The sequence below is a fragment of the Eriocheir sinensis genome, chromosome 2 (assembly GCF_024679095.1).
Source record: "Eriocheir sinensis breed Jianghai 21 chromosome 2, ASM2467909v1, whole genome shotgun sequence".
NCBI classification, from domain to species: Eukaryota; Metazoa; Arthropoda; class Malacostraca; order Decapoda; family Varunidae; genus Eriocheir; species Eriocheir sinensis.
Window position 1 is genome coordinate 2,332,745 of NC_066510.1, and position 22,467 is coordinate 2,355,211.

The following is a 22,467-nucleotide window of genomic DNA, read 5'->3' on the forward strand; positions in this document are numbered from 1 at the left end:
CATTTTCAAAAAAGGTTCTCATGCTAACAAAGTCTGCCTTACAGTAGTTGCTTCTCCCAATTTTGTGATCCTCTTTTTGGTCAATCGTTCTCTTTTCTGACACTTCACATTCCACAACCGCATGATCACTCTTCGTTATTGGACAATCTACTTTAAGATTTTCTATTATTTCCAGCTCCTTGCTAAATACCAGGTCTAGTCTTGATGCCTCGCCTTCATTCCCGAATCTGGTACTTACCTATGTTCCTTAATCCACTGAGTCAGCACATGTTCCATTGCCAGTTGCAGGAGTCTTCCTCCCCATGACTCTTCTGTTCCCTGCGTCTGCCAGTCCTCCCATTCCACCTCCTTGCAATTAAAATCACCCATTATAATTATTCTCTCACACTCCCTCAACATTCCATCCAGGCAACTCACCGTGTCTTGTATCATTTGTTCATATTCTTGCAACTCCCATGCGTTTGTTCTTGGTGGCACATACCCTACTTACCCTACTACATACTGCCTCCTTCTTCCTTCAGCACCCACAATTTTCATTTTCAACACCTCTACCAAGCCTTCACCCTCAGTCACCTCCTCCACCCTAATATCTTTCCTTACCACCAACATCACCTCCTCCCTGTTTTCTCTTTCTCCAGTCCCCACCACCTCAATTGGGTCACACAACTTAGTTTCCGTCAGCCCCATAATATCAGGTTCTCTGTCTCTCAAATAGTCATTAAACTCTATCCACGATGAAACTATTCCATTAATATTCGTGTATGTCACTCTCCACCCTTCCTCCTCTTCTGTTAGATTCATTCCCTCCTTCCTCTCGACCCTATGAACCACTTCCTCACTTTCATATCCATTACTCTCCAAAAAAACTCCTTCTCTTCTTCTGATCTCTCATTTAATTAAATCACAAACCTCACCTTGAAGTTCTTTCAACTTAACTCTTTCTTGTTCATTCAGATCTTTTCTGAGCCACATCATTTTGGTGTGTGTGTGTGTGTGTGTGTGTGTGTGTAGGGGGCAGGTAGCATTGACACTTAATGAGAATCACACCCAGCTTTGCAGTGGTTGATCCAGTGAGGTTGGTGTAAGGCTGGCATTTTATTAACGCTGTCTGGTTTTGGGATAAAACTAGGTTTCTCGTTTAGTTTTTGATGTATAATGAATAACACATTCATTTCCCCTAAAATCTCATTTCTATTCAGTGCCCCCTCCCCACCCCACAGAAATGTTAGCAACTTTTGAGAAAGAGATATCAGATCATGTAAAACGTAACATTATCAGAAAAAAAGTTTTTCCATTCTAATAAAGAAAATATGGACACTGCCGGAGTGACACAGCTGCCTGCACCTCCAACCACCACTGACAGTGTAAAGCATTCCTGCAGGAAGCTTAGTAGGCTACAGGTGTTTATCCCTCCGCCACTCGCACCATGAAATGGGTTACAAGCAAATGTAATGAGCTGAAACGGGTTACAAGCAAATGTAATGAGCTGGGACTGAGTCCTATTCTAAAGCTACTCACCATCACTCCCTGAGCTCACCTTGGAAGACAGCTCACACATAATTATGCTGTTGAACACACAGAATCCTCCTCCTAGGGTTAATGAAACATACACTCTTAATACTAGTTTACTAACACTAGAAGGCACCCTCACTCAAAAGGAAACTTCCTGACCACTGAAACAAAGCTGATCCACACGAGAAAAATCCACTGGTCCCATTAACGCTAAACACTGCCTTCCCTGCTCGGCACTCCACCACCCTTCACAAAACACCACCATGCCCAGTCACAGCAACACAACTCCTCCGTCTCCAGTTTCACAGCACGTCACTTAGACCTCTGCTCCATGTCCTTGTGGCAGCATCCAAGTGTGATGTATGCAAGATGGCGCCACTATAAACACTAGCCTGCGCCAGAACGGGCTGGGCCGACCATCAGGCCCCACCTGGAAGAAGCCTTGGGCCGACCATCAGGCCCCACCTGGAAGAAGCCTTGGGCCGACCATCAGGCCCCACCTGGAAGAAGCCTTGGGCCGACCATCAGGCCCCACTGGGAAGATGCCTACCGGCGCAATAGGCAGCAACGTAAAAAAAAAAAAAAAAAAAAAAAATCAGCACTGCCCTCAGCTTTGGTTAATGCCACTGGAACACTCATCACTGCTACGCAGGGTCACAGCACAGGCCGTCCTCACTCCACACAAGTAACTCCTGAAACTCACAGTTCCGTTGACACTCCATCATCATACCCAACCACCACTCCCTCTGCCTCACACTGTATAAATCTCAAAACCTTCCTCTCAACACACCTGCCATCACAGCAGAGTCGTGGTACACAAAACCCCCCGGTCGTCTTCCTGCTCTCTCATCAAAGCACCGCCTTCCCGACAAAACACTCGTTACATCTAGCCGCCAATATTGAGCCTCCATTTGCCAACACGCAAAATTCAACCCCTCACACTAATATCAAATTTGGTAAAGATTTACTCTGTGCACCCCTCCTCTTTTTGGACCAAACTATTTTTTTCTGGCACAGGTTGATGTGTTTTGAGTTATTGAGGCAATTGTTTTTCTCGGACAGGACTATAATTGGTTCCACCAGACTGGGCGGGCCCAAGCCTTCAAGGATGGACTCGTGGACTTGGCATCATTGCTTGGGTGAAGGTGCTGCGCGCTCATTGACCAATTCTTAACTTGTTCTAATGTGCATAAAATTGACTTTGTATTCCTACCAAAACCCTTTTGAGTTGTAAGGTAATAGATTGCACCAATAAAAACTAATGCAATAATATCTTTACTGATAAGTATGTGCCTTTTGAACTATTATAAATACATATGAAACGACATTCATAACAAAACTAAGTCGGAATTGCACATAAACAGACAATGTCCAGCAGCTGAAGCGACTTTTAAAGCTAGACTTTTTTTTACTCCTTTTTACCACTTCAAAGTGCTAGGCTATAGTCTACACTATTTCATTCATTAATTAACTCATTTACTGTAAGATTTCTTGGTATAATTTTAGTCCTGGCTTAGTCATAACATGTGGTGATGCTACGGAGTCCTAACGTAAACATTGGCGTGAGGCAAGAAGTTTCTCATTTCTTTCATCGTGTTGCCATTAATCCTGAGATGTGTTTCTAATATTTGTGTGTGATAAACTAATAAACAGCCATAAGGAAGAGCGATTATAAGAATAACTACAATTATATACCAACAGTGTCGATTTTAAGAGGTAGCAGAAAGTGAGAGATAGTAGGCTATGTCATGGCAAACAATATTGCCGCTGCTTGGATCCCTTTCCTTTGGCCTCTGTAGCTGCCCTGTATTTGTGGGAGCAGTGCTTAGCTGTTTTTTTTTTTTTTTTTTTTTTTTTTTTTTTCCTTAACCCTCAAAGCGCGGCAGGTTTCAGCTTGTACAAGTTTTCCCCCCACCCACCCGCCCGCTACGCTACAGTAGCCGATTTTCACTATTTCCCACCACACTCACTCTTAACCTATATACTGTACTGATTTAAAAACACATCATTACTTACCTTCAAGTCTTCCTCTTTCGAGTGAGACCAACCAGAAGTCTCTGTGCTGCGTGTGTGCTGAGATATGACGAGTATAAGTGGAGTAACTTTCCGTGCTGGAGAGCGTATGTGTTCATTCGTGCGGCGTGGCTATGGCGACGGGCTGGTGCAGGGTGAGCTGCTAATACCACACGCCACACCAAGGCCTCTCAAGGTCTTCTCATTCCGCCCCAAACCATGACGTTTCGTGGTGAGAGAGAAAGAGAGAGAGAAGAGAGAGCATTGTGTTCGTTGGGCTGAGGGGAGCGCAGCGATCTGAACGCACGAGAACTTGAAAAATCACGTTAACTTATTAACACAAGCAGGCAGAAACTGACTACTGAGCAGGGTGAGGACCTATTCGTACGCACTAATAAGCAGTGTAGCCAATCTAGCAAAAAGTTGCTCAATTGGGCTACAAATACATATTAACGGTATACCACTTCAGCCGACCTTCTAGCCCAGACGGTATACCACGTCAGCCGACCTCTACTGGTTGATGGTATACCACATCAGCAGACCTTTAGGGGTTAAGCTGTCTGCTGTGATTGACACGGATTTTGCCTTCTCTGGTAGCCTGGTAACATATACTCCCAGGTCTTCCTCTGCCTTTGTGGTGGATAGTGGAGTGTTTCCCATGTGGTATTGGCATAGCTGGGCGTTATCGCGATAAGGTATCGCGATACTTTATCGCTGATAACAAAATTGGGTTATCGGCCATCCGCTGCTTATTTAAATATATATCGGTATCTTCGTTACTTTTGTAGCCAAACTAGCGATAATCGCTACTTTTTTCTGCCTCTCAGAAAAAAAAACGTTGTTTCCTCTCTACTGCGCATGCGTGGCCCGGGCGCCCGGTGTTGTATGAAAAAGCTTCGGGGCATGAAATATCTTCGGTGAAGAAATTTCATACTTAGATCATCAACATTAAAACACTAGGTTATTTCTTTATGTTAGACTCAAAAATCAATATATCAAAGAGAAAAATCATTTAACTTTGCCCCCAAAATGATTATTCACTGCCTCAAATTTGATATTCCATATTCGTTTGTGAGCATGCCATGGTATTGAAGGCACCCGGTGTTGTGTTACTTGGTGTCCCATCGTCAAAAGCTAGAGCTTTTGTTTACAAACACTGGTCTCTCATGAACTGCACATGTTCAGACCAGTAAGCATAGCCCTGTACAGTCTCACAAAGCTTTTTAACACATTAAGAGTAGTTGCTGGAAGGCTGAATCAAACATACAGTACCACCATCCTCGCTGTTTCTAGAACGACGTACACTCTGTACATATAAATACAACTTGTACAGAGTGTCGGTCTAGAAACAGCGGGGATGGTGGTAGTGGTATTGTATGTCTGAGTCAGCCTTCCAGCAACTCTTAATTACGGTTAAAAAGCTTTGTGAGACTGTACAGGTCTACGCTTGCTGGTCTGAGCATGCGCAGTTCACGAGAGACCAGTGTTTGTAAACAAAAGCGCCAGCTTTTGATGGTGGGGACACCAAATAACACAACACCGGTTCAAGCGTTTCTAGTATTACCGTCCATATGTACGTGTCAACGTGTGGTTTTCAGATTTTGTAAGTTTTCTAAAATACAGATAATAAAAATTTGAATTCATCTATGTTTTTTATTTGAAATATCAATATAGTATCGTTTTCGCATATCGGACTTATCGCTAGCTAGTATCGGAATTGTGGATTTATATCGGGTATCGGTTATCGCCTATATTTGTGTCTCCAGTTAACGAAAATCGGTTATCACTGATAAGGTTTTCCATTATCAGTTATCGGTTATCGGGAATAAGGTTTTGAGTTATCGTGCCCAGCTGTGGGTATTGGTATGCTGGATTTCCCCTCCCAAGGTGCATGACTTTACATTTTTCTTCATTGAATTGTAGCAGCCACTTGTTGCTCCACTCCTGTAGCTTGGTGATGTCTTCTTGTAGGAAATCTATAGTCAAGGGGTTAACCTGCCTCCTTTATTGTAAAAAAATATAAAACAATAGGAGGCATTACAAAAACTTGAGGAAAATGGGTCTCTATGGGACTAAGCGGCTGGTCCTCTTTCCAGAACAATGAGTGGCAAAGTGCTGGAGGTCCTGGAGCCGGGCGAGGCAGCACAATCTTGCACCGACACACACAATGCAAGTAGTGATGAGAGCAGAGTGCAGAGTGAGATAGAAGAGGACCTGGTTGACCCGTGTAAGGTGTATGTGTCAAATCTACGGAAAAGGGTGAGTTGTGTGGTAGGATGTTCTTGCCTTCCTGTCAGTCCTTCACTTATTCTTTGCATGTATGTACTTCTCTCTTTCATCTTTCACTGTCTTTGTTGCTGAACCGCCCCTTTGTTTAACCCGTTCGCTGCGATTGGCACGGATTTTGCCTTCACTGGTAGCCTGGTGACATACTCCCAGGTCTTTCTCTGCCTCTGTGGTGGATAGTGGAGTGTTTCCTATGTGGTATTGGTGTGCTGGATATCCCTTCACTGGTAGCCTGGTAACATATGCTCCCAGGTCTTTCTCTGCCTCTATGGTGGATAGTGGAGTGTTTCCCATGTGGTATTGGTGTGCTGGATATCCCTTCACTGGTAGCCTGGTAACATATGCTCCCAGGTCTTTCTCTGCCTCTATGGTGGATAGTGGAGTGTTTCCATGTGGTATTGGTGTGCTGGATATCCCTTCACTGGTAGCCTGGTAACATATGCTCCCAGGTCTTTCTCTGCCTCTATGGTGGATAGTGGAGTGTTTCCCATGTGGTATTGGTGTGCTGGATATCCCTTCACTGGTAGCCTGGTAACATATGCTCCCAGGTCTTTCTCTGCCTCTATGGTGGATAGTGGAGTGTTTCCCATGTGGTATTGGTGTGCTGGATATCCTTCACTGGTAGCCTGGTAACATATACTCCCAGGTCTTTCTCTGCCTCTGTGGTGGATAGTGGAGTGTTTCCCATGTGGTATTGGTGTGCTGGATATCCCTTCACTGGTAGCCTGGTAACATATACTCCCAGGTCTTTCTCTGCCTCTGTGGTGGATAGTGGAGTGTTTCCCATGTGGTATTGGTGTGCTGGATATCCCTTCACTGGTAGCCTGGTAACATATACTCCCAGGTCTTTCTCTGCCTCTGTGGTGGATAGTGGAGTGTTTCCCATGTGGTATTGGTGTGCTGGATATCCCTTCACTGGTAGCCTGGTAACATATACTCCCAGGTCTTTCTCCGCCTCTGTGGTGGATAGTGGAGTGTTTCCCATGTGGTATTGGTGTGCTGGATATCCCTTCACTGGTAGCCTGGTAACATATACTTCCAGGTCTTTCTCCGCCTCTGTGGTGGATAGTGGAGTGTTTCCCATGTGGTATTGGTGTGCTGGATATCCCTTCACTGGTAGCCTGGTAACATATACTCCCAGGTCTTTCTTCGCCCCTGTGGTGGATAGTGGAGTGTTTCCCATGTGGTATTGGTGTGCTGGATATCCCTTCACTGGTAGCCTGGTGACATATACTCCCAGGTCTTTCTCTGCCTATGTGGTGGATAGTGGAGTGTTTCCCATGTGGTATTGGTGTGCTGGATATCCCTTCACTGGTAGCCTGGTGACATATACTCCCAGGTCTTTCTCTGCCTCTGTGGTGGATAGTGGAGTGTTTCCCATGTGGTATTGGTGTGCTGGATATCCCTTCACTGGTAGCCTGGTGACATATACTCCCAGGTCTTTCTCTGCCTCTGTGGTGGATAGTGGAGTGTTTCCCATGTGGTATTGGTGTGCTGGATATCCCTTCGCTGGTAGCCTGGTAACATATACTCCCAGGTTTTTCTCTGCCCCTGTGGTGGATAGTGGAGTGTTTCCCATGTGGTATTGGTGTGCTGGATATCCCTTCACTGGTAGCCTGGTAACATATACTCCCAGATCTTTCTCTGCCTCTGTGGTGGATAGTGGAGTGTTTCCCATGTGGTATTGGTGTGCTGGATATCCCTTCACTGGTAGCCTGGTAACATATACTCCCAGATCTTTCTCTGCCTCTGTGGTGGATAGTGGAGTGTTTCCCATGTGGTATTAGTATGCTGGATATCCCCTCCCAAGGTGCATGGCTCTACATATTTCTTCATTGAATTGTAGCAGCCACTTGTTGTTCCACTCCTGTAGCTTGGTGATGTCTTCTTGTAGGACCAGTTGTATTCCTAAATGTGAAGCTAACTCTTATCTTCTCATTCCTTGCCTGTCTCACATCCAAAAGTCTGTAGTAACTCCTTTATCCTTCCCAGATCATAAGGAAGTCACTCCGCTCCCTCATTTCCTGGAGTATTTGAAGGTTTAGGGACATATCTTTAAACATTTCGTCGCCCATGTATACATATTTGACAAGGCTTTCGTAGGAGTCTGTGGCATTTCCAGGAGTAGTTTTGTGACCCTGGTGATAGTGTGACCCTTCTTCTGTACCATGAACCTGAAAAAACACTCATTAGAACACATATTTGACAAGGCTTCCGTAGGAGTCTGTGGCATTTCCAGGAATAGTTTTGTGACCCTTCCTCTGTACAATTAACCTGAAAAAACACTCATTAGAACACAAATTTGACAAGGCTTTCATAGGAGTCTATGGCATTTCCAGGAGTAGTTTTGTGACCCTGGTGGTAGTTTGACCCTTCCTCTGTACAATGAACCTGAAAAAACACTCATTAAAACACATATATGACAAGGCTTTCGTGGGAGTCTGTGGCATTTCCAGGAGTTGTTTTATGACCCTGGTGGTAGTTTGACCCTTCCTCTGTACCATGAACCTGAAAAAACACTCATTAAAACACATATATGACAAGGCTTTCGTGGGAGTCTGGGGCATTTCCAGGAGTAGTTTTATGACCCTGGTGGTACTTTGACCCTTCCTCTGTACAATGAACCTAAAGAAACACTCATTAAAACCTGATTGATCCCCTTTTTAGCCTTTAGAAATAGCTGAGGGGAGAGGCGAAAGTGAATTATAATACTGACCTTAATTTCATCAGTCTGTTCAGCTCTTGGCACGCTGCTACACCTTCCCACTAACAAGGTGTGATGTGTCTGTTTGTCCCTCTTGAGGTCACGGAGCGCATGCTACACGAGGCGCTGGCACACTACGCTGCGGTGGAGAAGGCCGTCATCATCAAGGACAAACACACCCGGCGGAGCAAAGGTTACGGCTTCGTCAAGGTCAAGAGTAACGAGGATGTTGAAAAGTAAGTTGGTCAGGTTAACCCGTGTAGCAGCGACGGCCCAAATTTGTGCCCTGATTTAAACCCCCCAAAATAGATGATACATAAACTGATCACAAATGCTTTGATATATATTATGAAATGGTTTGTGTGAGTGATGATTTTTTCTCCTTTTTCTTGCTTAGAGAGACCATTAAGAAACATGATCCCCACTGCTGTTGGGTTAAGAGGAGAATTTAGCTTTTTTTTTTATTTATTTATTTTTTTTTTTTACAACAAAGGAAACAGCTCAAGGGCCAAAAAAAAAGAAAGCAATAATGAAAAAAGCCCGCCAGTCACTGCTCCCATTAAAAAGAGCTGAGAGGAGCTACCTTTCTCGTTGTTTGACCTCTTTGTTTAACCCGGTAGCAGCGGGGATCATGTTTCTTAATGGTCCCTCCAAGCGTGAAAAATGAGAAAAAAAATCACCCCTCACACAAACCATTTCATAATGTATATCAAAGCATTTGTGATCAGATTATGTATCATCTATTTTTGGGGATTTATATCATGGCAGAAATTTGGCCCGTCGCTGCTACACGGTAAAGCCACAAATTTGGCCCGTCGCTGCTACACGGTAAAGCCACAAATTTGGCCCGTCGCTGCTACCGGGTAAATGAGAGCAAGGTCATTGTGTTCTGATGAATCAATCTTTTTTTTATATTTCTCAAGGGCAAAACATAAAAAAAACTACAATACAACGGTCCTGTAAAGAAAATAGAATGAGAGATCAAAATGACAGGATCAGTTCTGGATGGAGAAGTGTCTTGATGCTCCATTTTACAGAGTTCAAGTTGTAGGCAGGAGGAAATGCACACAAAGGAAGACTGCTCTTGAGTCTACCTGCAGAAGGAGTGACGATTCTGGTTAACTTTTCCATAAGGGATTTGGATAGCACAGGGATGAGCTGCAGTAAAAGGTCGAGTTCAGTGGAGGTGTTCAGAGGAGGAGAGGCATGCAGCTTGTAAGTTAAGAAGAGCAGTCACCATGAAAATATCGATAGAAGATAGATAGAGAGGCAACATTACTGTGGAATTCAAGAGATAGGAGAGTTAGAAAAGTGTCAGGAATAGAAGGGGAGTTGATGAGACAATGAGCCTTGGACTCCACTCTGTCTAAAAGGGCTGTGAGGGGAACAGAACCGGTGAAGATGATACAGAACACCTAACCTTGAAGAAGCTGGTTTAGCAAAGGAGGAAATACAGTCGAGTCACGTATGGCGCGGTTAATTGGTTCTGAGTAATGGCTGCGGAGTAGGAAACCGCGTGATAGGAATAACTAAACCTATGGAGAAAATACAATTTGGTTCTGGCCCTTGCCATTTTGCCAAACCCACACACTTTTTTTTTTCTTTTTTTTTTTCATTCGTTTTGGCCCGAGTGCACCGGTAGGCATTATCTGCCTTTTGATGCTGTTCAGTCCGACCCCACGCTCACCACCTTATCCACTCAGCCACCGCCAACACCCATTTTATTACACCTGCACTCACATGCGGGGAAAATTCATTGTTTCCTGCCTACCACTATTTTTCCCCACCTGCACCTACACTCACGTATGGGGAAAATACATACACTTTTTTTCTCCCGTCACCATTTTACCCCTTCCACGGAGATGAGGCGCCATGCATGCGAGGGCAGCTGCCAGCGTTTGAGAAAGCGACTCGGGCCGCCCTGACCGCCCCGGGTCCTCTCAAACGCGTGACGCCGCAGCCCAAGTTGCCAACTCGGACCGCCCGCTGCAGCTCAGTTTGGAGAGGTGGAGCGCCTCCGTGCTGTGATGACGTCATCAACAAATATGGCGGCCCAAACAAACACACATAAGTGCTTGCATTGCATTTCACCTCTGTGTCACCATAACCACAGCAGCTTCCTTTTCATTCTCTGTTGCAAGGAGCTCATCGCCCAGAACAGCTAGTGATGCATGTTTAAACGTCGTCAGGAAGATCAGTGGACGCCATTTTGCTGCCAGAACAGCTAGTGAATGTCGTTAGGAAAAGGCGCAGTTTCCTGTGACGCAGTATGGTTTCAGAATGGTATGTTCAGATCATGCGGGTAAAACCATCTATGACACGGTTCGTAGTCTCCCCAGCCCGGACCGCTCCGGGTCCTCTCAAACACGTGACGCTACAGCCCGAGTTGCCAACTCGGGCCGCCCGCTGCAGCTCAGTTTGGAGAGGTGGAGCGCCTCTATGCTGTGATAACATCATCAGCAAATATGGCGGCCCAAACAAACACATACACTGTATTTCGTGGCGTATAACGCACACCGGCTTACAGGTAACTCGATTTATGCGAGTTTGGTGTACGCGTTTTTTTAAATAACGTGGGGTCCAAAATCCAAATATATGTCTAATTTACAATTTTTTTTCACTTATACGCGATATTTTATGGAGTGGCCACCAAATGTCTCACGCAACTGGACTCACACAGCGCCGCGGCCACACGGCTAAGCTCAGTTCTTCCCGCGAGCCACTTGAACAACAATACAGTAACCACGCTGCCACGCTACTCAACAATAGGGATGGGCAGGTACCAGTACCAGTACCGGTACTAACGGTACCAGCTATATGGTATGGTACCGGTACCAGACTGCTCGGTACCGGTACCAATACTAGCCAGTCGCTCATGGTGTCCCTCATTTCTTACTCACACGAGTGAGGCTGAGACTGAGTGCCTGAGTGGATATCTCGGTGATATGGATATTCTCTCTCTCTCTCTCTCTCTCTCTCTCTCTCTCTCTATCTATCTATCTCTCTCTCTCCATTGAATGAAGTGAATACTTATTTTTCGATGGAAACCTACCTCTTGTTTGATTTACATTGTTTTTGATTTACGCGGCCTCTTGAAGGACACAATACTCGCGTAAATTGAGAGTTACCTGTATTGCCAACTGAAATATTTACAACTACTTGTTAAAAAAATCAATCAAGTAATAGGTGAAGCTATGCAAAAATGCCGCTATATTGGACGAGAACATTGGCCAGTTACTCGTCTGCATATTTTACGCTCTAGGCTGATTTGATTTTCCACCAAATTTAGTGGAAAACCCACTGAATTGGCAATGCTGTGGGGTAAGAAATAGTGTTAGAACACTCTTATACGCGGGAAATTTGAGTGTGACTGGAACTCACAGTGAGGATTTAGCACCACCGGTAAGTTACGCTGGTCCTCACCGCGAGGATTTAGCAACGAGAGGGTTAACAGTTAAACTCTCAATACTGCCGTGGAGTTCATTGGAGAGCACAATAGCACCCACTATGTTTGATATCTTGAGGTCTTGGCGACCCCAGGAAAAGCACTTGGCGACCCCACTTGGGGTCACGACCCCAGGGTTGGGAAAGGGGCCTTAGTTGCGCAGTGTTGCATGCCTGACGTGTGTGTGTTTGGCAGGCCATATGTAAACAAGGGATGGCAAGGTGAGGTGTGTGTGTCAACAAGGGATGGCAAGGTGTGGCGTGTGTGTCAACAAGGGGTGGCAAGGTGAGGTGTGTGTGTCAACAATAGAGGTCAAGAGTCCCTTACCTAACTGTGGACATTGCCCTGTATTACTTTAATACTATTTCCAGTCAGGTGTATCTACCCAATGCTCCATCTGCAAGCTGCGCTTCTCCGCCCAGGGCCCTGAAAACCTCACGCAGAAAAGCATGGGAAGCATACAAAAATGTGAGAAGTACGCATGACAGACAATCCCCACAGGCCACACAAGCCCTTGCGCACTATGACAACATAAACAGCAGATTTCGGAACTCTTTTACTCTAAAGCAAATTGACCATGAAAAATCACTGATACAGAAACCGCAGAGCTCCTCCAAGCCTTTCCACCACTACATCAGAAGTAAGAAAGTTGGGACTCCCTCTGTTGGCCCGTTAAGGATGGACTGTGGTGAACTTACTAGTGACTGTACACTGATGGCTAACACCTTTGCCACTCACTTCTGTTCTGTCTACTCAAGCCAAGTCAGCAGTGCTCCCTCTCCTCACCAAACCTTTGATGGGGCCCTGGACAATATTACCATAACTCTGCAGCAAGTTATAAATAAGCTCAAGGTGCTTGACCCAAATTCCAGCATGGGACCTGATGGCATTCACCCCAACCTCCTGAAATTTTGCCCTGCTATTGCTATTCCAATTTTCCTTATATTTCAAAAGTCTCTCTCCATGGGAAAACTCCCAAAGGACTGGAAAAGATCTATCATTATACCCATATTCAAGAAAGGCTCTCGCTATACACCACTGAATTACAGACCTATCAGTCTGACATCTGTCATCTGCAAAACTCTGGAACGATTTATCTCAGACTCACTCTACAACTTTCTCGACTCCAATGGTATTTTTTCAACTGACCAGTACGGATTCCGACAAGGCAGAACAGTAGATGACCAGCTGCTACTTGTGTATAATGATGTCACTTCATGGCTGGATGTAGGATACATAGTTGATGTTGTGCTCTTTGATTTTAGTAAAGCCTTCGATGTTGTCAACCATACTCTTCTCATAGACAAACTGAGACTACTGGGAGTTTACGGCCCCCTGCTGTCATGGATCTCAGATTTTCTATTAGGCCGCACCATGCAAGTCTCAGTTTCTGGATGTACCAGCTCTTCCAAGGATGTACTCAGCGGAGTGCCCCAGGGCTCAGTCCTGGGTCCCCTCTTGTTCCTGGTGTATATTAACTTCTTGCCATCATACATTCAGTCTAAATGCAATTCTTCGCTGATGACATGAAAATCTATCTCAAACTACGCAGTGACTACAGTTCCTCTTTAGCCGAAGACACTAGTATCTGTCAAAACGACATCGAAATGGTGTTCAAAGTTGCTGACTCTTGGAGTCTGCGTTTTAATTTGGACAAGTGTGCCGTGCTACGTTGTCAGAGAGGCTCAACAGATAGGACCATTGCGGGTCCTTTGCAGCATTGCCACATGGACAACACTGACCTTTCTATTGAGACCACACATAAAGACTTGGGCATAGCAGTTGATAGCTCACTGAAGTTCCACTCCCACATATCAACAAATGTAAAGAAAGCAGCGGGCCTGGCAAACAATTTACTAAAATCTACACTCTGTCGAGACAAGGACTTTATGATCACCCTGTTTATAACCCACGTCAGACCTCTGTTGGAATTTGGCTCTACTGCATGGAATACAGAGTACCTGGGTGACCTAAGACTCCTAGAATCTACACAACGAAGATGGGCCAAACAAATCACTGGAATGACTGATCTTACCTATGCAGACCGTCTACAAACTCTGAACCTTTATTCTGTCCAGGGTAGATTAATTAGAGCTGATCTCATCAAATGCTGGAAAATTTTCCACAATCAATCCTCAATAACTCCCCAAGATCTTTTTTGCCTCTCTTCAGTAACACACACCAGAGGTCACAGACTCAAGCTAGCTAAACCTCACACATCACTGGAATGTAGACGCAGATTTTTCAGTATCAGATGTATCGATCTCTGGAACTCTTTGTCTGATGCAGCTGTTAGCTATGATTCTATCACATCTTTTAAAAAGCATCTCCATGTCCAGTTGGGACAAACTCTTTTTGAATATATTGACTGAAATTTAACTCTACTCTGACATTTTTCCCAGCTGTTTTCTTTTGTGCATATGGCACAAAACTCAGCCACTTCTCTTGCACTTGTTGCTATGAACATAACTATATAGTTGAGTGGCTGGCGTGCCAGCAAGTTGTGGTCTACCCTAATATACTATTAGCATATCTCCCTCGAGTTGTATGTCTAACTGGAACATGGTAGCCAACCAGGTGAGCAACCAGGTGAGCAACAAGGGGTGGCTGAAAAGCTTATGCTTATATAAAGGCTGGCCTCTAACAATACATACAACAACATATGTAACTGTACCTAATAGGCTATTGATAAATGTTTCAAATGTTTCAAGGTGTGGTGTGTGTGGGGCGTGGGTGTAAGTAATGGCAGCAAGGTCTGGTGTGTTCATGTTCTGCTTGCAGGAACACAACTCTAATGATATAGTCTGTATCTTTGACTTCACCCTTCAGCTGACATAAAAAAAAAAAAAAAATAAATAAAAAAATCCCAAACTGATAAATCCCATTGAAATAACACCTCCATTTAACGTGAATTCATTCAACTCGCACTTGTCTGGTGCCTACTTTGTGCTGAAAAGAGGACCTGGTGTGGTACATTTAGGTTGGTTTTCAAATTATAATGATGAAAAGAGTAACTCCCAAGAACAATGTAGCAGCAGTTATTGTCACCTCCTTGTAGGCTGTTGGCACTGCGTGACTGTGACTGCTACGTCGAGGGGCAGCCAGCTGTCATCAGGGCGGCCAGGAAGAAGATGAGGTTGTCGGGTTACAGTGGGTACATGCTTCGTCCCCTGCCTGACGATGACTTCGACCTGGCGAGTCCAGACCCAGCGCAGCCGTCCATTCACATGTTGGTGGATGATATAATGATGAAGATCTACTCGCACCTCCCCCTGAAGAGTTTGGTAATGTGCGAGGGAGGTGAGTGCAGGGCTGATTGTAATTCATTTATCTTTTTCAGTCTATCTTGAATCTACAGTTTTGTTGATAATGATCTTTTATAACGGATTACATACGTCCATAAACTTACACCCAACCCCTTGCTATCACGGCCCCTGCTTTTGTGATTCGCTGCCATCACGCACACCTTAACCCAGTAGCAGCGGGGATCATGTTTCTTAATGGTCCCTCTAAGCGAGAAAAATGAGAAAAAATCATCACTCACACAAACCATTTCATAATGTATATCAAAGCATTTGTGATCAGATTATGCATCATCTATTTTGGGGGGGTTTATATCATGGCACAAATTTGGCCCGCCGCTGCTACATGGTAAAGCCACAAATTTGGCCCGTCGCTGCTACCGGGTTAACCTGTCCACTGCGACTGACACGGATTTGGCTTTCACTGGTAGCCTGGTAACATATACTCCCAGGTCTTTCTTTGCTCCTGTGGTGGATAGTGGAGTGTTTCCCATGTGGTATTTTTTATTTTTTTTTACAGCAGAGGAGACAGTGCAAGGGCGTAAAAAAAAAAAAAAACAATAATGGAAAAAAAAGCCCGCTACTTACTGCTCCTAAATAGAGTAGTGGCCAAAAACGTCTGGTATGGTGGATATCCCCTCCCAAGGTGCAGGACTTTACATTTTTCTTCATTGAACTGTAGGAGCAGCGTCACCAAATTATCGTACTCAGCCACTCAGCACATTGTATTTTTTGCTATTTGACTCACAGCTATAGTAAACAAACACCAACAAGTAACACTTTTAACAATATCTTTAACTAGAATCGCGTTATCTGTGTGCCTACGAAAGTTTTGGGCCCTGGAAATGATGAATGCGATGTTTGAGTACGATAATATGGTAACGCTGTGTAGGAGCCACTTTTTGTTCCATTCCTGTAGCTTGGTGATGTCTTCTTGTAGGAAATCCACAGTCAAGGGGTTAACTTAAGAACATAAGAAGTACAGCAACACCAAGGACTCAAGAACATAACAAGTACAGCAACACCAAGGACTCAAGAACATAACAAGTACAGCAACACCAAGGACTCAAGAACACAACAAGTACAGCAACACCAAGGACTCAAGAACATAACAAGTACAGGAACACCAAGGACTCAAGAACATAACAAGTACAGCAACACCAAGGACTCAAGAACACAACAAGTACAGGAACACCAAGGACTCAAGAACATAACAAGTACAGCAACACCAAGGACTCAAGAACATAACAAGTACAGCAACACCAAGGACTCAAGAACATAACAAGTACAGGAACACCAAGGACTCAAGAACATAACAAGTACAGCAACACCAAGGACTCAAGAACATAACAAGTACAACAACACCAAGGACTCAAGAACATAACAAGTACAACAACACCAAGGACTCAAGAACATAACAAGTACAGCAACACTAAGGACTCAAGAACATAAGAAGTACAGCAACACCAAGGACTCAAGAACATAACAAGTACAGCAACACCAAGGACTCAAGAACATAACAAGTACAGCAACACCAAGGACTCAAGAACATAACAAGTACAGCAACACCAAGAACCCAAGAACATAACAAGTACAGCAACACCAAGAACTCAAGAACATAACAAGTACAGGAACACCAAGGACTCAAGAACATAACAAATACAACAACACCAAGGACTCAAGAACATAACAAGTACAGGAACACCAAGGACTCAAGAACATAACAAGTACAGCAACACCAAGGACTCAAGAACATAACAAGTACAGGAACACCAAGGACTCAAGAACATAACAAGGACAGCAACACCAAGGACTCAAGAACATAACAAGTACAGCAACACCAAGGACTCAAGAACATAACAAGTACAGGAACACCAAGGACTCAAGAACATAACAAGGACAGCAACACCAAGGACTCAAGAACATAACAAGTACAGCAACACCAAGGACTCAAGAACATAACAAGTACAGGAACACCAAGGACTCAAGAACATAACAAGGACAGCAACACCAAGGACTCAAGAACATAACAAGGACAGCAACACCAAGGACTCAAGAACATAAGAAGTACAGCAACACCAAGGACTCAAGAACATAAGAAGTGCAGCAACACCAAGGACTCAAGAACATAAGAAGTGCAGCAACACCAAGGACTCAAGAACATAACAAGGACAGCAACACCAAGGACTCAAGAACATAACAAGTACAGCAACACCAAGGACTCAAGAACATAAGAAGTGCAGCAACACCAAGGACTCAAGAACATAAGAAGTGCAGCAACACCAAGGACTCAAGAACATAAGAAGTGCAGCAACACCAAGGACTCAAGAACATAAGAAGTACAGCAACACCAAGGACTCAAGAACATAAGAAGTACAGCAACACCAAGGACTCAAGAACATAAGAAGTACAACAACACCAAGGACTCAAGAACATAAGAAGTGCAGCAACACCAAGGACTCAAGAACATAACAAGGACAGCAACACCAAGGACTTAAGAACATAACAAGTACAGGAACACCAAGGACTCAAGAACATAACAAGTACAGGAACACCAAGGACTCAAGAACATAACAAGTACAGCAACACCAAGGACTCAAGAACATAACAAGGACAGCAACACCAAGGACTCAAGAACATAACAAGGACAGCAACACCAAGGACTCAAGAACATAACAAGTACAGCAACACCAAGGACTCAAGAACATAACAAGTACAGGAACACCAAGGACTCAAGAACATAACAAGTACAGCAACACCAAGGACTCATCTTTTCCAAGGCGATCACGACCCATATATGCAGAGTTTATACCAGCAACTACGTACATGTGTGTGTGTGTGTGTGTGTGTGTGTGTGTGTGTGTGTGTGTGTGTGATAACCCTTAGACGGCGGTGGAACTCTATACAGACGGTCCAGAATCCAGTCAGCCAGTTTTGTATGGCAGAAATATAACAACACTTCCAGATTGCGGTAGAATCTATATACAGACGATACCGTAGTTAAAACACCTCTTTTTATCTATTTTTTATTTTTTTACAACAAAGGAGACAGCTCAAGGGCACATAAAAAAGTAAACAATAGTAAAAAAAAAAAAGCCCGCTACTCGCTGCTCCCAAAAAGAATCCAAAGAGGCGGCCAAAAGAGACGTCAATGTGGCGTAACTATATTTACTGCAGTCCTAAGGTTGGCACAGTGAGTATATATAGACCATTCATTTTGGGGGGAGCTTCTCTTCAAATACTGCTGCCGTTAAGGGTTAAGAGCCAGTTTTAAAGACCAATACAGCAAGTTCGTAAGCCCCCCAACCAAACACAAAATACGGCAAAAATTCAATGTAGCTGTCGTGCTTTGAGGTTGATATTAACCCGGTAGCAGCGACGGGTCAAATTTGTGGCTTTACCGTGTAGCAGCGACGGGCCAAATTTGTGGCTTTACCGTGTAGCAGCGATGGGTCAAATTTGTGGCTTTACCGTGTAGCAGCGACGGGCCAAATTTGTGGCCTTACCATGTTGCAGCGACGGGTCAAATTTGTGGCTTTACTGTGTAGCAGCGACGGGCCAAATTTGTGGCTTTACCGTGTAGCAGCAATGGGTCAAATTTGTGGCTTTACCGTGTAGCAGTGACGGGCCAAATTTGTGGCTTTACCGTGTTGCAGCGACGGGTCAAATTTGTGGCTTTACCGTGTAGCAGCATGACCAAATTTGTGGCTTTACCGTGTAGCGAAGGGCCAAATTTGTGGCTTTACCGTGTAGCAGCGACGGCCAAATTTAGGCTTTACCGTGTAGCAGCGACGGGCCAAATTTGTGGCTATACCTTGTACCCGCGAAGGGCCAAATATGTGGCTTTACCGTGTAGCAGCGGGCCAAATTTGTGGCTTTACCGTAGCAGCGAAGGGCCAAATTTGTGGCTTTACCGTGTAGCAGCGAAGGCCAATTTGTGGCTTTACCGTAGTAGCGACGGGCCAAATTTGTGGCTTTACCGTGTAGCAGCGACGGGCCAAATTTGTGGCTTTACCGTGTAGCAGCGACGGGCCAAATTTGTGCCATGACATAAACCCCCCAAAATAGATGATACATAATCTGATCACAAATGCTTGGATATATATTATGAAATGGTTTGTGTGAGGGATGATTTTTTCTCATTTTTCTCGCTTAGAGGGACCATTAAGAAACATGATCCCCGCTGCTACCGGGTTAAAAGGAGGGGAACTATTAGGAAACTACACAGGAAATCTCTTTATTAGTCTCTGGTATTGAGTGGAAATATTGGATCACTGTGGAGAACATGGTTTGGGTTGGGTGCATACAGTGGCTCTGCGGTCGGTATTATAAGACAGTTTTGCTTCTCACATCAACTAATTCTAAAGGTCAAAGAGGGGGTCAGTCGGGTTCTAATGAGTGTTTCTTTAGGTTCATTGTACAGAGGAAGGGTCAAACTACCACCAGGGTCACAAAACTACTCCTGGAAATGTCCCAGGCTCCTACAAAAGCCTTGTCAAATTTGCGTTTTAATGAGTGTTTTTTCAGGTTCATTGTACAGAGGAAGGGTCAAACTACCACCAGGGTCACAAAACTACTCCTGGAAATGCCCCAGACTCCTACAAAAGCCTTGTCAAATTTGTGTTCTAATGAGTGTTGCTTTAGGTTCATTGTACAGAGGAAGGGGCAAAGTACCACCAGGGTCATAAAGCCCCGTCCAGATGAGGGGCAGTTGCCCGCCATGCAAACGCTGTTACCAAATATATTACTGCTTCAACTGTTTTGATGGTGGGAGCGAAGAACTGATTACGTCAGAAGCGGGAAAACTACGGGCAAATCAAGTGCCCTTGCCCGTGGACGAGCCAATGCCTGCTGGTTTGATGGATGGTATAAAGAGAGCATGTTGCCAGACACACGAAGCGGAACCTGCGGAACTCTCTTAACTGCAGTCAGTTTCAGATTTCCACTATATACTTGACGGGAGAACATGTCTGTCCCATGTGGCAAAGAACAGGTGTGGTCAAGGGAAGCCACCGTGCAATTAATTGACCTATATAGACAGCACCCTTGCTGTAGCCCATGTTGTGCTACTCTCAGTCTGGTTGTGCTATCGGCCGCTGCCTGCCCTGGAGTGCCCGGTCTGCTATGTGCGCCTGGTAGTGACAAAAACCCTCCACCAACTCTTCAACCTGGTAACCCTGCTAAACAAGCGATGAATATACGATCAACGGGCAGTGCCCGGCGGGCAACTGCCCCAAGTGTGGACACAAGTTTGCCCGCTAGTCTTTGCCCGGTGAACGGAGTAGAGACTGTGGCACACAGCAAAATCTGGTAGCACTGTTTGTTGCCAGATCTGTTTCCTTCGTTTCTGTGCTTTTGACGTCATCCCGCTGCTTAGTATGATATGGTAACAGTGTTTGCACGGCGGGCAACTGCCCCTCGCCTGGACGGGCCTTAAAACTACGCCTGGAAATGCCCCAGACTCCTATGAAAGCCTTGTCAAATTTGTGTTCTAATGAGTGTTTCTTTAGGTTCATTGTACAGAGGAAGGGTCAAACTACCACCAGGGTCACAAAACTACTCCTGGAAATGCTCCAGACTCCTACGAAAGCCTTGTCAAATTTGTGTTCTAATGAGTGTTTCTTTAGGTTCATTGTACAGAGGAAGGGTCAAACTACCACCAGGGTCACAAAACTACTCCTGGAAATGCTCCAGACTCCCACAAAAGCCTTGTCAAATTTGTGTTCTAATGAGTGTTTCTTTAGGTTCATTGTACAGAGGAAGGGTCAAACTACCACCAGGGTCACAAAACTACTCCTGGAAATGCCCCAGACTCGTACAAAAGCCTTGTCAAATTTACGACCCTGTGTTGGATTGTCAAACTGGCCCTAGGAGCTGCCTCCCTCATGCTGTCACACACACAAAACCTGAACGCACTAGTGGATTCGAATCACCCGGGTTGTGGAGTACACGACAGCAAATTGATGCTATGTCATTGACCATTCTTGCTCAGTGATTGGTTGACATTCCTCCCATTTTTACGCTAATCCCTCAGTTAAGTGTGCGTCTCTCCACTGTGCGGGTGGGGGTGGGACGGGTGAGGTTAGTGCTGGTAGACAAAGGTGGCATTGTAGCTGTATGGGTGTGGCCAGTGTCACCTCTGCTGCACCCTCTTACCTTTTATCGATGTTTCATTCAACTGTGATTTGTTTCTGTTGAATGGTTGCCTATAAGAGCTGCTGAGGGAATAGAGTGAGGCGGCTGTTGTTTTTCGTAGCTTAACAAAGGAGACGGCTCAAGGGCAACAAAAAGTGAAAAAAAAAAAAAAAAAAAGCCCGCTACTGGCCACTCCCATAACAGACAGTAGTAAAGAATAGCCAAAAGAGAGGTCAATTTCGGGTGGAGAGGTGTCTTGATACACTCTTCTTGAAAGAGGTCAAGTCATAGGAAGGAGGAAATAGAAGGAAGATTGTTCCAGAGTTTACCAGTGAAGGGGATGAAAGAATGGAGATGCTACTCCCTGGTTTCGCTCAGCTTATCGAGTGTGTGGTTGGATAGCAATGGCCGAGCAAGCTATCGCTGGGTGTAATAAGGTGACATTATGAGTGTTATAATAAGTATAACATCACGTTGGTCCAGTGTTTTGTGGGTATAATAGGCACAAAATGTAGGTAAAAGGTATCTCTCACCTAACTCTACCAACTATGTAAAATTCTTTGACTATTTGAATTCTAAAGTGGAGCACATCTTGACCCACTCTCCCTTCGCTGAAATCTCCATCCTAGGAGATTTCAATGTTCACCACCAGCTTTGGCTTTCATCCTCTTTCACTGACCATCCTGGTGAACAAGCCTACAACTTTGCTATCCTCAACGACCTAGAGCAGTTGGTCCAGCACCCTACACGTATTCCCGACCGTCTTGGAGATCGGCCCAACATTCTAGACCTCTTCCTTACCTCAAACCCTTCTGCTTATTCTGTCAAACTGTTCTCTCCGTTGGGCTCCTCCGATCACAATCTTATTTCTGCATCCTGTCCTATCGCTCCTGTACACCCTCTGGACCCACCGAAGAGGCGATGCTTCTGGCATTTTGCTTCAGCTCGGTGGGACGATCTGAGGATGTACTTTTCCGATTTCCCGTGGAATGATTATTGCTTCCAGGATAGAGACCCCTCTGTGTGTGCTCAGCGCATCACAGAGGTGATTGTCTCTGGAATGGAGGCAT

The 22,467-nt window shown here is 44.8% G+C and overlaps 1 protein-coding gene across 1 annotated transcript in view; it reads left to right on the plus strand.

Annotated features, from left to right (window-relative positions):
* LOC126998062 (F-box/LRR-repeat protein 7-like) overlaps positions 1–22,467 on the plus strand; it is a 50,236-nt gene that overhangs the window by 5,490 nt on the left and 22,279 nt on the right. Inside the window, exons 2-4 of the mRNA XM_050859440.1 lie at positions 5,622–5,784; positions 8,615–8,751; positions 15,019–15,260. Of these exons, the coding sequence (XP_050715397.1) occupies positions 5,626–5,784; positions 8,615–8,751; positions 15,019–15,260 (538 nt within the window). The 5' untranslated portion in view covers positions 5,622–5,625. The remainder of the gene's footprint in view (positions 1–5,621; positions 5,785–8,614; positions 8,752–15,018; positions 15,261–22,467) is intronic.